At 39.8% G+C, this 18,766-nt stretch overlaps 1 protein-coding gene across 1 annotated transcript; it reads left to right on the forward strand.

The window, feature by feature from the left end:
- Positions 1-3,334: 3,334 nt before the first annotated feature.
- Positions 3,335-18,360, forward strand: amn (amnion associated transmembrane protein). The gene is made up of 12 exons (XM_007888305.2): positions 3,335-3,423; positions 4,275-4,393; positions 4,493-4,537; positions 5,993-6,080; positions 6,987-7,222; positions 7,896-8,033; positions 9,572-9,680; positions 10,469-10,551; positions 13,405-13,591; positions 13,918-14,077; positions 15,627-15,756; positions 16,880-18,360. Exons 1-12 carry the CDS (start codon positions 3,384-3,386, stop codon positions 16,994-16,996), a joined length of 1,452 nt encoding a protein of 483 aa, XP_007886496.1. The 5' UTR covers positions 3,335-3,383; the 3' UTR covers positions 16,997-18,360.
- Positions 18,361-18,766: the final 406 nt, after the last annotated feature.

The following is an 18,766-nucleotide window of genomic DNA, read 5'->3' on the forward strand; positions in this document are numbered from 1 at the left end:
CGAGGCTGTGTCAGCGTGTGTGTGTTTTTTTTTCTCTCTGTTATGTGTCTCTGGTGGGCACCAGTGGTGATAGTTTCATACCTGATACTTTTTTACCCTTTCTCCATCGGGTGATTGCTTGCCTTCACACACAGGAAAGGCTGGAAATGATTAGCAGGTAGATCAGCATTTGAAAGATGGATCAGCATTTGAAAGATGGGGCAATATTGCAGGGGTCAACCTTGAACCTGATCTGATGAATGTGAGCACCCACCCCCCACCCCACCACACATACACAAACATATATGCACACACCCTAAAGTCCAAATTGTTTTCGTCCTTCTAGTACTGATCAAACTCTTTGGGTTTTCTCAGGATTTTATGATTTTAGTTCTTAATTTCTGTCTCCGTTGTCAAAGGCAAACTGTATTCAGGGGCTTAAAGGTCTGTAGTTTCGGAAAATTCTTTCCCACAAAAGTTATGGTTCAAAACCCAATTTACCCCTTTTTGTCTGTGAAATGGTAAGTTTTGGAGTTTTTAAAGAAAATCCCCTCCACCAGTTTTGACAAGAAAATTAATTCCATAGTTTTATTCAGGAGTGAAAATAAAAGCCGGGCTTTTAAAACACTGCTTTACAAGGTGCTTTGTTCCGCCATTCAACCATTACTGCTTTGACCACGGGGCAAATTGACATTTGCAAAATTTTTTGCATTGTTTTCTTGAATTATTTTGCAATAAAGGTTGTGGCTTTGATGCAAATATATTAGGGTCAGTGTTGCTCTTGGTGTCCCTTTGTCCTTCCCCTGTACGGGAGGAAAGCTCAGAGATGTGAATGTACCGTTTTCAATGTTAATGATCAGTCAAGGGACTCTCAAAGTAGATAACTGGCACCTTGGGAGTTATTATCAACCCACTCAGGAACTTCTGACGGTTACATAACCTGAGGTTAATAACTAAGAGTGGAACATTATTTTTGTCCATCGAGCCCACTTCCTGAACAGTCCACAGGCAACTTACCCACCAAAGATTTCACTCGCACTCTCAGTCCTCTTTAAAATTTCCAATACAGACCCTAAACACAACTGAGCAAAAATATCAAAGCATCCCTCATGGAAGGAAAGCCTTCAGGTGTGATTTGAAGACTAACAAGATGGAGAGATCGAGGCAAGGATTTCCAGAAATTCGGGGCACAGAGGCTGAGAGCATGGCCGCCAATTGTGGAGCGGAGAGGACGAGGGATGTGCATCCGATCCGTACAGGTGATTTGAAGGGATTCCTTGTACCTGAATCAAACCAGGCCTGCTACCCTTTGTAGACATTTACAACCCCAAAATACCACCCGAGTATTGAGGTGACATTATAAGCATTAAATTCTTCCCGAGTCTTATTTTCCTTTATGTTGGCTTTGCTGGGAGCCACCAGCACAGCTATCACTTAGATATTCAGGGCCTGTCAAAGTCTGTAGAATTACTGTACATAATCGCTGCTCACAATGATCACTAAGAGTGGATGACTAGGAAGTGCACTTATAAATTGCCAGCAGTAATTGTTCCCTAATACAGTACATAATACAACAACAACTTGCATTTATATAGTGCCCTTCATGCAGGTAATGTCTCGGAGTGCTAAACAGCAGTGTGGCTTGATGCCGAACTGGAATGGGAGGAATGGTGACTGAAGGTACATCTGAAAAGGGAAGCCTTCAGGTGTGATTTGAAGACTGACAAGATGCAGAGATTGAGGCAAGGATTTCTAGAAATTTTGGACCCATTGGCACGGTTGCCAATTGTGGAGTGGAGAGGACGAGGGATGTGCATCAGACCCATACAGGTGATTTGAAGGTATTGCTTGTCAGTGAAATAAAATATCCCACTCATGGGTTTAAGTGACCTTCGTTCATTAATTGGAAGTTAAAAATCTGAATAATGAGGTTTTGTGTGAGATTAAAAGTTTTTTTTCCAAAAAATGCAAGTTGACTGATTAAAAGTTTAAATAAATTCCTTTTAGGATGTGTGTGTGTGTGTGATAATTATCTATTGAAAACTGATAATATGACGGGGTTTGTCTGATAACACGCGTCACATCTCTGATTTCACTGGGATGTCGAAAAGCTGTGTCGTTGCATTCGGGATGTCCTGAGGAAATGTCCTAAGAATCATATTCCTCCTTATATTTGTATTGAAAAAAAGAAGATTCCTGCAACAAGTAAACATTTTGAATTTTTTTTAAGACAAGTTTGCCTTCATGTCACCTTGAGCTTCATCTTGCAGTGAGTGAGTCAGCCAATGTACGTCACCAGCAAAGCCTCCTCAAGGTTGCTCCAGGAAAATTTTAATTCTCAATTTTTTTTTATTTTTGGACCAAGGATGTCGCTGGAGAGATTTACGGGGGTGGCGGTGGGGGGGGCTTTGTCCTGTTAAAATTGTTTCTATGTTCAGACCTTTCAGGAATGATACCGATGTGTGTCCTTGTGTCCTACAGAGCTGGCTTTGAATTCCAATCCAAGCTGATGTTGGTGCTCAATCTGCTTTTAATTGAGTCATCGGTTTGCTAAGTGGTATTAGCAGAGTGTATAGATATCACCTGCCCATCATTATTAGTAAATCCACTGAACGGAACATGGCATAACTCTAAATATTTGCCCAGAAAATATACAGTTAATTGACTTTACAGTATATTCTGTGAAGTGCTTAGAGATGTCTCGATGAAGTGATATATCAAACACAAGGATCATTATTATTATAAATAGCAGAAAATTAACCTGATCTTAAACAAAGAAGTAAGTACTGTACAGCCAATTCCAGTTTTCAGCAGCTTTGAACATCAATCATGGAATGAAAAATGGACCCTTCAGCTCATCCAGCTCACTAGCTATTCAAACCTCACCATACAATAGGCTTCACACCTTCATTTAATTTCTGGGAAAAAAAGTACTGTGTTGCAAAGTATTCTCCTACTCCCCTCAGCTCCAACGCCCAGTCAGAATTGTCAAACGCTGTGGGACGTCCTCCCAACATTGAAGAATTTATATAAGTTTCAATTATACTGTACTGTAACCAAACGGTTGAGAATCGCTGGACTAAACACTGACTGCCTGGGCTCAGGCTTGAAGAATGACCGACCACTCATGTAAGATACTCAGTGCCCAGAGCCCTCCTCTGCCAATTTGTATCATTGCCTTGTATAAAGGGAAAACATCAAAGGTAAAATCAGAAGGAAGAAAATAACATGTAAACATGTCAGTTACTGTAGCACCATAACCCATTACTGTTTAACTTTCAACTCTTGTCAATTACTTCCTCTGGCACCTGCTGTGGGACCTGTCAGGTGACGTCTCCACAGTGAACCTGCTCAAAGTTTACTGAGGAGTTGCATGTCGAGTGGCACTTGCTGCAGTGAGCAGGATGAATCCAGCGCACCTTATTCTGTGCAGTCTGCTTTTCGGTGAGTACAGCATTGATCCTGGAGTCCTTGCTTTACTGTTTGCTTGTAACCTCGAGACTGGGCAAAACCAATCGAGCTGCGCATTTCCACAGCAGTAAGACCAGAAAGCAAAGTTGGCAATTTAGGGGGTTTGTTGCAAAACATTACAAATTTACCATAGGGGGTGAGTTCAGCTGCCTCGGGAGGGAAGGGACTCTTATCAGGACCAGCTGGGGATGTTTAGCTCATGTAGAAAAAAAAAACAAATTCAGTGCAGTGATTTTTCTAATTCTACACCTTCAACCGCTTGGAGTTGTTGAGAATTGCACAGTCCAGGAACATGCTAATAAAAACAATCCCAATAAACTGCAGTTAATTATTGTTAGTATGTATGTGCCACCATAGCATTGTACAAATCAGAGTCCTGTAAATGTCACAAAAATAAATCCTTGCATTTTTCTTCCACTCCTAAATCTGCAAGTCAGTCACTTGTAATCAGTAAACTCAGCTCTGACTATCTTACCTTGGGACACTGCTGCCCCAATTAATTGGCTGCTGTGTTTCGCCCACAAAATATACAGTCAATTCACTTTACAGTATATTCTGTGAAGCACTTTGAGATGTCTCGAAGACGTGATAGGGCGCTATGTCAAATGCAAAGATTATTATATTTATAATATTGTTACCTGAGCTGTTTCTCTCCTACTACCCACTTGGTCTGGTTCTATCTAAATTATCTCAACCTACAACATACAGTCACTATGTTTTGTAGTCAATTCTGTGAATTGCTTTGAGACATCCTCCCAACTTGAAAGGCACTACATCAAGTACAATGAGTATTATTATTATTAACTCAATTTGTTTTGCTACAGATGTCTCAAATGCCTTGCACAGAGAATGGATACCTGACACCGACTTCCACAATGCCACAAACTGGGATAAGGGGAGGGTTCCTTGTAAAAATGATCACGTGTACTTTTCCAGAGATCAGGTACATTATAGAAGTCATCTCGGTCGTTTGGGTTTTCTGCTCACAGTGAGCAAATGAAACTCGCGTTGGTTTTTATTGGACCCTGTTGTTTTCTTTCAGAGTGTCTCTGTTTTTGTGGAGTCACCGCTTGCTCTGATGGACATGGTAAGGACACCACTGCATGTTGCAAGCTAACGGCAGCTAGTTACATACGTATCTCGGTTTTAGCCCACTCACCCCCACTTTCCCTTTCCCCTCCCCCCCCTCCCCACACATGCACGTCATTCAATAAATAGTTAATGTGTTTCTGTGCAGTAGTTTGACATAGTTTAGTCTTTGGCCTCTATTCCCATAAGTGCTTAAGCTGTGTACTTTGAACTATCTCATATTTATTCTATCAATATACAACTGGAATAGTTTTAAATAGTAGCAGACAGCTAAATCAACTTGGTATCTGGAATAAGAGACTGAGGAAAATAGGGAGAAATGTTTACACAAGGCGATTTCAGAGGGTGAAAGATAGCATTTTTGTTCGCCCCTCCACCCCACCATTTTTTTTCTTTCATTTCGGTCAATTCTTTGCCAAATATGTGCAATTTGGATTACTGTTTCAGCACTATGCAATTGCAACTCTGACTTGACATGGCTCAAACACAGGGTAGAGATTCCCCCCTAAACAATGAGGTTAATGTCTTTCCAGAAAAGTATGCCTTACTGCATGCCAGAGAGATTTCCATTCCCCATCCCAGCTGTTCTTAAACTCCCTCAGCTCAATGCTCCATTTCATGTCAAATTAGAAGCTGTTGTAAAAACTGGACTCGTATCCACTGGGACCTCATTTGAGTTTATCCAATTCAAAATTATTATTACTTGGGATCCTTAACAGCTGCCTGAAGACAGGCCGACATTTTATAAAGCTTATTATAATTGCTCATTGTTTAATGAGTATAGACCTGTACTTTCATGTAGAGAAGCCGTAATATAATGATTCTGGTCCAGAGTTTGGTACAAGGGTCCACTACTGTGTAAAGATTCCATTTCTCCTGCTCCCTCCCCATAGCACAATTGGTAGGGTTTCTTTAAAGCCAAAAGGTTATTGCAAAAAATATTTCACATTGCTGTTTGACTGGACTGGAAAGAAGAGCAGTGTTCCTTTCAGGTCAAATCTGCATTGACTATTCTCTCTTCCTCAGGTTTCACTTGCTGTATGAAATTTGAAATTAATAAACATCTGAATCAATTATATAGACACTCCAACGCAGTGCTGGGTGAGCTTTCCATTGTTGGAGGTGCCATCCTTCAGTTGAGATGTTAAACTGAGGTGCTGTCTGCTTCTTCAGCTGGAGATAGCACTATTTGAAAAGAGAAAGGAATTTTCTCCCAATGTCTTGACCAACATCCCCCAGATAAAATTGGTCGTTCACTTTATGATTGTTTGTGGAACATTGCTGTGTGCAAATGGTTGCTGCATGCGCCTACAAATACACAGTCACTACATTTCACAATAATTCCTGTGAAGGGTGCCTTTGAGACGATTCGACACCTTGATAAGGCATTGTACCAAATGCAAGGATTATTATGATGAAACAGGCTAACACTCCTTCTTCCCAATCCTTTCAGAAAATCCCTGTCAATGGAGAGTTCATCTTCAAACAAGGTGCTGGGTTTGTTGCTAGTGATGGGCAAAGTGAAGCGGGATGTGAGAAAGGTACACGTTCATTTATTGTGGTGACCAGTGTGTTTCCCCTGAAAATAGTTGGTGAATTTCTGTTATATAATACACAGTAATAAAATATGTAACAATAGACTCCTCCAGAGTCTCTGTCAGGTTGCAGGATTTGCTGAGCAATGCTCTGTACCCAGTTCAGGATCAAATCTCTGAGAGATACGCTCAATTTTGGATCGTTTTAAGCGTTTCACTGATAAATATTTCAAGTTCTGGATCAATAGGAGCTCACCTCTGAGAGGTACTGCAAGTTCTTGATCAATATTACCTCTTCCTCAACTGTTAATCCTAGTTCATGATAAATATAACCTAATTGGTGTTGATGCATCGTCCTCTGGATCAATAAGAGATTTTCAGTGACAAATGTTTCCGGGTCTGGATTAAATAAGAGCTGTTACCTGAATTCCCAAGTTCTGGATGTGCACAAACTTGTCCCTTGATTATGCTTGAAGTTAAACTCTCAAAGCTGGGTTCAAATCCAGTATAGTGATAGCATGAAATCTCCACTGTCTGTGGCCCTATATTAAATAATTCCAGTGACTAAGAGTTCATGTTGGATGGAGGCAGGTGTGAGATGTATGGTACAGTAGAGACAACAGTACAGTAGAGGGTGTATTTTTGAGCCTGAGGTTAAAGCCCTTTTGCTGGGATAGTGCAATGCATGCTTTAACCCACGTGCTTACCCCGTGCTGTAGCTCTGAGTACAGTTTTTGACCGGGCTCAAAAAGGAAACATATTTAGTTTCCAACAGTGCTATTCAACACCACGATGATCGCAATAAAATTCAGCATAAAAACACTCACAACCAGGACAAAAAATCTCAAAACTGAGAACTCGGCTTCTGAAGTGCGTAAGGTGCAAGACATGTCTTTTTCAATTCAATTACAGGTGAGGATATCACCTTTAAAAATCCCAATCGGTATCAATGGTTTGATCCCAAATACTGGCTCACACCTTTGTCCTCGGCTGAGCTGGAAAATGAGCCGTACCTGTTCACTATGGATGAGGAAAGGGTTCCCTGTCAGTATGATGATATCATTTTCCAACCTGAATCATCTTTCCGGGTGGGTTTGGACACAGATGCTCCTCAAATTAATGTCAAGACTATTTCCATCATGAATAAGGTGAGTGTTTCATGGCTTCAGGTCACTAACTGGGAATCTTAGCCACTGGACACAGCCCTCGTAGACTATTGAGGCAAAATGTCTTGCATGGAAAATTTTGTCTTAGTTTTAGAACAAGGAAGATATGACTTAAAAGAGTGATAACATATTTAACCAATTACTCTTGACTTTCTTAGTCCTTTTCACCTTTCTAAACTAATCATCCATAAATCCAGAAAAAGCTTTTATTATAATCTTTAGGAGATGGATCTTTGTTGTGCTTACAACAGACTCTGCCCTAATCCAAAGCACAGTCGCTGCACTTTACAATAAATTCTGTTGAAGGGCTTTTCCGTGAAAGCGGTCCACCAAATGCAAGGATTATTAAGAATTTTCAACAATTACTTTAGCTTTCATTATAAAGATGGTTGAATGAAAATTTCTGTAATTTTACCAAATTAAATTTTTCAGTCATCAAAAAAAAACTTTGTTCTTTTTTTCTGAATATTATTGATTGTATCAACTTCAGCCATTCAAATAGATGGAAAATGAAAGCCTCTGTAACTTGCTTCAAATAGCATATTGGAAAACAACTCGTGAATAAATGCAAGACGGAATATATGGATTATATTAATTGATTCTCTTTTGCTGTTTCATTTCATGTAGGATTAACTTTTTTTTCTCTCTCTAATAGAAATTTACCAGCAATGAAGAATTTGGTCAGTATCAGCTGACAAATACAGGAAAACTGCAGTTTCATGGAAGTGGCTCGATCAGTTTGACTAACAAGTCATGTGAAGATAAATCAGGATGTGAATGTGGTAACTCTGCTGTAAGCACGTGGTCGAAGCAAAGGATAGCATTAACTGTATCAACATAAATCCCCCCCCACACCTGTTCATTTTGCCATGAAACCTGAACCTTTCTGCACCTTACATTGTTATACTGAAGCTATGTAAAGTTACATTTCCATTTCTTTATATATACTTTACAACTACTTGCGCTTGCAGTTATAAAGTGGAATATTCCATCTTGAGGACAAGTACAGCAGTTTCCTTACCTTACAGCAGACTCTGCCCTACCTTATGGTGTGGCACATGTTTACTATGGAACACCTACCAGTAATAGATGGTGTATTGTGCATTTTAGGAACTTCAGTGATAGATCTCAACTTTATCCATCAGTGTTTACAGCCAGAAGCTTGATATGTCACCCCTGTAGATGATATTTTACCCTGTGTGCATCGTTTGTTTTGGGAATGTCTGTGAACTGGGGGAATGGAATGGTCTGCGCGAGGCAAGGATTAATAATAATAATAATTCCTACATTTGATAAGTAGTAAATGCATGCATGCATACATACATACATACACACACACATACATAAAAAAATCTGGTGCTCTGGCAATGTCTGCTCATCCTATGTGATGCTGACTAGTGAACAGTGCATGCTCACTCATGTACTGGTTCAGTTACTAAATCGAGTGAACCTTCGATGGAATGGCGTTATTTACTGCTTTCAAAATAACACATGGCCCAGCTTGGAATCATCCGTGTGCTTGGTATCATCTTGCTTAAGAGCATAGTTAGAATGAGCGAAGACCTGTACAAACAAGGAGTTTCAGGGAATTGGCTGCAGATAGCGTAGCCTGGAATTTGGAGGTGGGCAGGAGCACACAGCTGCAGTTTGCTCAATCTGTTGTGGTGGAAAAGTGAGAACAAACGGCTCCACTAACGCCACTGGCACTCGTATCTTAAACATTGAATACAATGCTTTTATTCAATTGCCTTGTGATTATATATTTCTACAAGGGTGATCCAATCTTCTGCTCTATTCAGCCTCCCGAATCCCCCTCTGAATTCTATTTGAATAACGTATGTGCACTACCTTCTTATCACTGTGACTCATAAGAGATGAGAGCTTTAAGTTATTGAAGCGGGAGCGTGCCTCTGTCTGTTTGCCAGATCCCCACCTCAATCCCCCCCCACCCCCACCCCAGGGCATGCTCCTTTTCTTCTGAAGGGATTAATTTATGCTGGGATCCAGTTGCACGACGTCCTTGTTTATGTACTGGAAACAAGCAAAGCTGAAGGTCAGAGCAGCAAAACAGAGCAGGGCTGTGATATGCTACCCAGCGTGAAGAGTGCTAGATAACTGCAAGTTATTATAATAATAATAATCCTCGTATTTGATATTGCATCTTATCACGTCAGCGAGACGTCTCAAAGCGCTTCAGAGAATATACTGCATAGTGAATTGACTGTATATTTTATTGTAAACACATGAGGTCTCCATAGGTGTTCTTCAGCTATGTTCCATAGGTGAATAATATATCTGTATACATCTGTTTATCCACACTTTCCTTCTCAGAACCTTGGCAGGATTTGTTCCAACCTGCAACAAGATTCAGGGAGCCAATGTCCAGGCCTTCATTGTGCAAATGCTCTGAAACCTCAAGGCCATTGCTGTGGGATATGTGGTGAGTGTCACTCATCTTTCCTTTACACTCTCATTTGCATTTATCATAAGTGAATTCAATTCAGATCCCATTCATTACATTTAGTGAAGGCTGGGTTGCATGGTAATGATGGAGCAAATTGGTCCTTAAATAACATGAAATTCAATCTCCGTCACTATAAAGCATCAGGCTGTATATTTGTGCTGAACTGAATAGTGTGAACTGCCAGTGGAGTGTGGTGTAACCCGCACTCCCTATCTCAGTTGATCCCTTCCTTTCCACCACCAACTAACCTTCGAAAATTGCATGAGTAGAAACAAAGTTTTTGACTCCGATAATGGCAAAACTCATTTGAGGGAATAACGTCATTGGAATCAAAATTCTTAAAAGTCATGGAGAATCTGTGTAACTAAAATCAAAAGGATCTTCGTTTGTGAATTTACTCGTTATCTTTAGAATTACTGTCCCATTTACATGCCTAGATGCAGATTAAAAACTATTGTGAAGAATACAAACTGAACAGCGCACTTAAGTAGAACTATGAGTCTTGGTGGAAGGTGTAAAGTTGAGGCAGTTTTGGTTTAAGATAAATTCTGATCACTACTTTACTGCTAACAGCAGATTCTACTATCGTAGCCAATCTAGTATTCTAGGCTTTTTATTGGTATTGTATCTTAGTTGCAGTTGAGGAAAATAGAGACTTTGTTTCTTTGTTCTGATATTTGTGAAAAATTATGTCTACCTTTAGTATTTATATTTTTCTAAATGTTTGTTCAATAACACTGTATTGATGGCTCGTTGAATTCCAGGTGCCATTATTTACTTAGAATATAACCACTTGTTTGACATAGAGGCCTACAGAGAACAACTCATCAACTCGTTCCTTGGTTTGGTATGTATGAATGTGTGAAGAGACGTCTCTCTTTATACATTCACCTCTACGTGTACAGTATTTAATTATTTCTTCAGAATATGAATAAATAATGGTTTATAAGAACATAAGAACATAAGAATTAGGAGCAGGAGTAGGGCATTCATCCCTTCGAGCCCGCCCCACCATTCAATAAGATCATGGCTGATCTATTCTAACTCCACCTACCTGCCTTATCCCCATATCCTTTAATCCCTTTGTCCATAAGAAATCTATCAATCTCAGTCTTGAATACGTTCAAGGACGGAGTATCTACAGCCCTATAACATAACATGTAGGAACAGGAGTAGGTCAGTTGGCCCTTCGAGTCTGCCCTGCCATTCAATCATGGCTGATCTTCTAATCTAACTCCAGCTAATAACCTGTCCCTGCCTTATCCCCATATCCTTTAATCCCTTTTGCAATAAGAAATCTATCTCAGTCTTGAATATGTTCAAGGACTGAGCGTCAACAGCCCTTTGGGGTAGTGAGTTCCATACATTCACCACCCTTTGAGTGAAGAAGTTCTTCCTCAACTCAGTGCGAAAGGGCTGCCTCTGATTTTAAGGTTGTGACCCCTGGTTTTAGTTTCTCCAACCAGGGGAAACAATCTCCCACTATCTACTCTATCGTGCCCTTTGATGATCTTATAGGTTTCTATAAGATCCCCTCTAATACTTCTATATTCTAGAGAATATAGGCCCAAATTGGTCAGCCTATCCTCGTAACTCATCCCCTTCATCCCTGGCACTAACCTAGTAAATCTACGTTGCACCCCCTCCAAGGCAAATAAGTCCTTCCTTAAATGAGGAGACCAAAACTGGACACAGTATTCCAGGTGTGGTCTCACCAGGGCCCTATACAGTTGCACTCTTATACTCTAATCCTTTCATAATGAATGCTAACATACCGTTTGCCTTCCTAATTGCTTGCTGCAAAGGTTTGGGGTAGAGAATTCCATAAATTCACTACCCTCTGAGTGAAGATGTTTTTCCTCAACTCAGTGCAAAAGGGCTTACCCCTAATTTTAAGACTGTGACCCCTGGTTGACTGTGACAACCAAGGGAAAAAGTCTCCCACTATCTATTCTGTCGTGCCCCTTAATAATCTTATAGGCTTCTATAAGATCACCTCTCATGCTTCTATATTCTAGAGAATATAGGCCTAAATTGCTCAACCTATCCTCATAACTCATCCCCCTCATCCCAGGCACCAACCTAGTGAATCTATGTTGTACCCCCTCCAAGGCGAGTACATCCTTTCTTAAATAAGGAGACCAAAACTGCACGCAATACTCCAGGTGTGGTCTCACCAGGGCCCTATACAGTTGCAGCAAGACTTCCCTACTCTTATATTCTAACCTTTTGTAACAAATGCCAACATACCGTGAGCCTTCCTAATTGCTTGCTGTACCTGCAAATTAACTTTTTGTGACTGGTGTACAAGGACACCCAAGTCCGTCTGAATGCTAACACTATCTAGTCTCTCCCCTTCTAAAAAATAATCTGCTCTACTGTGTTTTTGTCACCCAGGTGGATGACTTCACACTTCCCTACATTATACTTCATCTGCCACCACTCACCCAGCCTATTTATATCTCGTTGTTTTTTTTATGTCATCCTCGATGTTTGCTCTCCCTCCTAGTTTAGTGTCATCCACGAATTTGGATATATTAAGTTCAATGTCCTCATCTAGATTGTTGATGTAGATTGTAAATAGTTGAGGCCCAACCACTGATCCTTGTGACACTCCACTAGTCACATCCCGCCAATTTGAGAAGGTCCCGTTTATTCCTACTCATTGTTTTCTTTCCGTTAGCCATTCTTCAATCCATGCTAATATATTCCCCTTAATTCCATGGGCCCTAATCTTGTGGATCAACCTTTTATGCGGCACCTTATCGAATGCCTTTTGGAAATCTAAATACACTACATCCACTGATTTCCCCCCTATCTAATCTATTAGATATGTCCTCAAAAAAATCTAAAAGATTTGTTTAGCATGACTTCTCTTTTGTAAAGCCATGTTGACTCTGTTTAATCATATTGTGATCCTCTAAGTATCCCACTACAACATTCTTAATCAAGGATTCAAGAATTTTCCCTACCACCGATGTCAGACTAACTGGTCTATAGTTCCCCATCTTTTCTCTCCCACCCTTCTTAAATAGTGGTGTGACATTTGCGATCTTCCAATCAATGGGAACCATTCCAGAATCCAAAGAATTTTAGAAGATCAGACACAAGGCCTCCACTATCTCATGAGCTATCTCTTTTAAAACCCAAGGATGTAAACCATCAGGTCCAGGGGATTTGTCACTTTTTAATGCCAACAATTTCCCTAGCACTAATTCTTTGCTAATGTAAATTTCCCTAAGTTGCTTCCTATCATTAGCCCTTTGGTTCATCTCAATTTCTGGTAAACTTCTTGTGTCTTCTAACGTGAAGATAGAAGCAAAGTATTTATTTAGGGACTCTGCCATATCCTTATCCCCTATTATAGTTCCTCCTGTCTCTGCCTGTAATGGACCCACATTTACTTTTGCTAGTCTATTCCTCTTAATGTATTTATAAATACTCTTACAATCTGTCTTGATATTCCTAGCTAGCTTACCCTCATAATCCATTTTCTCACTCTTAATGAGCTTTTTGATTAATATACCATTTTCTTCAACTTTTGTTTAATGTTCTTTCTTTCAACTGTGCCCAGGTCTAAGACTTGTGATCAAGTGGTTCTGTAGCCTTCAGTTCCAGCCTTATATAATAATAAAAATTTGCTCATTTTTTCGCATTTTGTTTGCAATTCATTTTAGCTGAAAGTCTCTTTCTTTATCAGTCGGACTATAGAGACACTCAAATGGCCATTTCGAAGGTTTACAAAGAACGGTCTTCTGCAAAAGCAATCTCAGACAAGGGGGTTCCACAGATCCAGGTCGTGTTGATCGACAGCGAAACCGAGTCAAAATCAGGAACTCTTGCAGCTAAGTTGGCGCAGGATATCATGGAAGACATCAAATCCCAAGGTAAACGTGGTTGCATTTCATTAAATCCTCTAACAATCACAAATGGTTTTTAAGGAGCTCGGTTTGATCCTTCAACTCCAAACATTTCTTTTCTCCTCAGCAACTATTTACTCAAAACCACCGAGTTTGTCTAAGACGTGAATACTGCTCACAATTCTGGTCAGGCTCTTGTAACACTATACTTGCATATGGAAAGGCTTTTGGTCTCATTACAATCCAACCATTCTCTCTCTTTCTCGCACTGCGTTTTCAACCTCTCCTTGTTCTCCATGCTCTGTGAAAGCTTGATATTGTTAACTACAAACAGTCTGTTGTGCTTTATACAGGCAATGTGTTTGGAATCACAGAGGCTGAACACATGATAGCCACTGGCATTGCTGGAGATAGAGGGAGTAGCGGACAAATAGCCGGGATTGTGGTCGGTATCTTCATCGCTGCCCTGTTGTTTGGAGGCTTCTTATACCTCATCCTTTCAGGAAAAATTAGGTAAAAGAAAAAACTTACAGAATTATAAAATAGTCCAGGAGGATGAGAATTTCAGAGTCAGAATATTATACAGGGAGACCAAAACGTCATGATCTAATATTGATATTCCTTGCATTTAATGTAGCGCCTTATCACGTCTTCGCGACATCTCAAAGCGCCTTACAGATGATTCTGTAAAGTGAATTGACTGTTTATTTTGTCGGTGAAACTTGGCAGTCAATTGCGCACAGCAGTGTCCAGAACTATCATCTAAAAAAAAATCACCATTTCTTTAAGACTTATTAGACATTGTAATGGTATCAAGACTTTTTTGATCACCCTGTATTCTAAGAGATGGTGAATCCAGAAAGGGAAGGTTGTGTTTAACCAACTTGGTGGAGTCTCCCATTGTGGATGAATTGTGGAGCTTCTAGTTTTATCCCAACATAAATGGAGATAAAGAGAATCAGGCTAAAGTGGTGCTGAATGAGTATATTAGCAGGAGAAAATGTAGAAATATAGGTTATAAACAGGTTAAAATGGATTAAAACAAACAAAACATAGAATAAAAATACAAAGGACAGAAGAGATCAAGGAAAACCACACCGAAAGGGTAAAGTTTTAAAATATTTTATTTCTTTAAAATGATGGTGTCTGTATTTGTTTTAATAATAGGAATCATACGACCTGGATGTTTAAGTAGTTTTATTACAGTGATAAATATTTGTAGTTAGTATTTATTGCTACGTCAGAGTGTGTGAAAGACAGGGTGAATTGGTTACTAATCATAATCACTATTGACCTTTCAGCTCGTACACACTGAATCATTCTTACCTCTAGGACTATCTTACTGGTAATGATGATTCAGCTCTTTCACAGTTTGTCTCCCAAGCTTGAAGATGTGACTGGGATTGTGGTTTTGTCTTGTGAGTTTTGGTTTCTGCAGGTCTCAGTGAGCTGCAAACCCAGAGCTTCCGTCAGTTGACATTAAACAAGCTGACAGGACAGCTGACAACATAGCCTCGCTTTCACCATGAGGATCTCTATTTAACAGCGCTTTGGGGCGTTCTCCTGACGTGAAAGGCGCTCTATAAATGTAATTTTGTTGTTTTGTTGTTATTGTCTTATTTATTCTTTCTCACAGTGGGTGGTGATTGTCTCAAAACATCCAAATAGCTACCAGGGAGCCTCCAATTCAAATATCATCCTTCACTGGTCTATCAAACAAGCTCACAACTAGACTAAAATGGACAGAACAACAATAGCACATCACTATTAATAATTAATAAGTACATACTACAGAGTTCCGATTGTCTTTTAGTGTATTCTTTAATTCTGCACCACAATTCCTCACCACCGCTTGCACTGTTGCTAAATTACCCTTCACATTACTCTTTCCTCATAAACTAACGCTGAACTTGTGATGAGTGAGTAACTGGTTTGTGTTAGTTCCTGTGGAGTTTTGTTCCTATGGGGACAAAATATTTAGTGTTATATTGTGCTTGTGTTCCGAGGTCTGAGGGATTTGAAAGTGTTGTAAAAGGAATGATTAGCCCTTCTTCTTTGACAGGGTCAGGTTCCCATTAGGCCTCAGAAGTGACGAAGATTGTACCCACCTCGAAACCAGCGGTCCTAACGATGAGGAAATAGATCAAGGATTTGATAATCCCACATTTAACACACTACCAGACATGCCAGCTGTAAGTATTTTAAAGAAAAAATATCTGCTCTATTCTCTTTACCTATTAGGTACCCTTCTGTCTCAGTTGGTAGCAGTCTGACCTCTGGCTTCTGAGTTTAAGCCTAATGTCAGGACTTTGAGCTCACAGTCTATAGTGACACTGCAGTGAGGTTGTGCTCTGCATTGCCTGAGGTGCTGTCCTTCAGATGAGACATTAAACCGAGCTCCTGTCTGACAGTTCAGGTGGACGTTCATGATCGCACGGTAGTCCTCGAAAAGAGGAGGGAGTTTTTTTTTCCCCCTGAATCCTGACCAACAATATTCCAGATAAATTGGTCATTCAATTCATGTCTGTGTGTGGGGTCGTTGGTGGGCATTGCTGTTTGCAAATTCACGTTCGCTTCAAATACTCAGTCTACACACTTACACACAGCAATTATCTGTCAAGTGTTTTGACATTATTGGTACAATGTTAAAATCCAGGATTATTATTAGTAAATAATTGTATCCTGTCGAACACGGTAACTGCCGGGATTTGAATCTGTAACCATTTGATGAGAAACCATAATTTTCCGACTACAATTTGGATCCAGCAACCTTCGGATTGTTCCTGGATACGATACAATACAAAATTACATTTGTATAAGTGCCTTTCACGTCAGGAGGACGCGCCAAGACACTGGACAGTCAAGAATTTGGATCCTTTAACCTTCCCTTTGGGTAGACGCTCTTGTGACTATCGTTCCCAGATCTTTGGTAACCTCCACGCCCCACTTAAAAAAAAACATTAACGAAGCCAAATTGCCTAGATTAAACAAGGTGGATGTAGAAAAGGCGTTTTGTTTGATTGTTTGATACATCTTCCATATATTTTATACATTTTATTCCGTTTTATTATAAACACATTGCTGCTATGAATAGGAAAGCTCACAAATATTTAACCGTTCCTTGTGCATTACTCACCATCAGAGACTTACCGGAAGCAATCAATTAACAGGGCATATGAAGTGAGTGAGTGAATGTACACATTTTATGGGACAATCTAATCTGATTAGTTAGGAATCAAATTCCATGAACAATATAACAGGGAAGAATGAATGTACATACACCAGCCTTTCTCACCTCTCTCATTTTTTTTTCAGGAATGTAATGCAATATGTTCGGAAGAAATTAGAGTGAGGAAAATTGCGATATCTCCATCACAAATGGATTATCCCAATCCACTCTTTGAAACTGCCTGCAGTGAGAAAGATTGTTAAGCTTCGTGTTCCATAAATATTTGCAATGATAACTGTTTGCAAATGTTTTTAATTTGGGGACGACCAGTCTGTGTGCTTGCAGACAAGATGTGAGGAAGATATAAATGCTAATTACAATTTCACAGACACGGAATTTTGCTCCCGTTTCATTCAAGCCTTTCTCATTGGAAATTTCATGATGAGGTCCTAAATTATGAAGTGAGATGTATAAAGATGTGGGGACATTCATTTCTGATCTGCATGAATGCACAGTATTTTTAACAGTTTGATTTGCTCTGGATTTCAGAGAATCTAGTTTCTTTCGATCTTTGCTCGGAGATGCTGTGGATTTAATAGAATAAACAATATTAATATTAATAGTTATAAGATTCAAAATCCTAAACAGTGATTAAGGACCAGTGAATTTTCTTGCTTTATGAGCTCACAAGATGCATTCTCTTTTTTAACTGATTTGAAATCTCCCTCTTTGAATTGTCAAATTTTGTTTCTGGGCTGAATGAAGAGAGAAAAAAAAGAATTGGAGAGACAAAATAAAGGCAGAATGAAGACGGCAATAAAAGGAATTGTAGAGCAAAAGAAAAATGAGGGGGTGGGGGGGGGGAGAAGTTGAGTAAGATGCTATTTTCCTAGAATCAGAATGAACATCATTGTCAAATGGATAGATTAATGCTTCATTTATCCTGTATCCTGAAAGGTGAGCTGCCTCAGTTTGAACCTGGATTATCAGGGCCGAGAGCCATCTCCCAGGGTTTCTCCTTGGTGTTGACCAGACTAAATTACCAGTTTAGTGCATGCGCATTGTCCACAGGTAATTCAGACCAGATATTTATTTCTGCCGTAGATCTCTTGTGTCGAAACCCAGGAAAACTTCGACACCAAGAGCCAGGACCTGCGAACAGGGGCAAACAACTTTGTCTCATGTTCGCTTGACCATTCTATGCAATTCTGCATGTAATTTTATTGCTGACAGTATCCAAGCTTTTAAGAAGAATGAGATGGATTCACAGGCATTAGTTACAGACAGATTTCAGCAGTTAATATTGACCAAAGAAAAGCGATGCAGATGGAAGTGAGCAGGCAGTATATACGGCTTCTTTCAAATGTCGATACTTCTTATGTGTACCTTAAATATACATTTGTTATCATTTAAAAGAAAAGGCTTTGGACAAATTGTAAAAATAAAATCCCGTCGTCTTAACTTTGAAGTTTCTTTAAAGTTTCCGAACACGTTTCTCTCCAGACACTGACAGCACTATCTGACTTTGGGACGTGCATTTGGAAGAATAAGGGAGAATGCAATTGTGATTTCACATTCGCTGCTTCAACTTGAAATGTATTATGTTAATAAAGTCCCAAGCAAGCAATGGCTGCCCTCAGGACTGGTGACATATGATCCATTTGCGTGTGAAATGAGATCTTACCGCTTTTAAGTGTTTTTCAATTTCAAATAGTTTGCTCTGAGACGAGATTCCCTTCTCCAATGTGCTGCGCAAACGCAGCTTCAAACCACGAGAGGGAGCAAAACACCACCGATCACCAGGATTGGACATTTCGGGGCAATGACGACTAAAAATAATTGCCTTGTCAAATGTTTGATCTGCTGCTGCCTTTCACCACTTGATGGTGCTGTGTCTTATATGGAGGAAGCTGTTGAACAGGTTCTTGATCAATCAAGAAGCACATCTGTGGTAAACGGTGAGGTGTCGGTTTGAATCATAATCAGAGGGTTGTGTCACCACGGTTTTATGGGAGGAAAGGCATCCGTGGCTA

The sequence above is a fragment of the Callorhinchus milii genome, unplaced genomic scaffold, assembly GCF_018977255.1.
Source record: "Callorhinchus milii isolate IMCB2004 unplaced genomic scaffold, IMCB_Cmil_1.0 Scaffold9, whole genome shotgun sequence".
NCBI lineage: Eukaryota > Metazoa > Chordata > Chondrichthyes > Chimaeriformes > Callorhinchidae > Callorhinchus > Callorhinchus milii.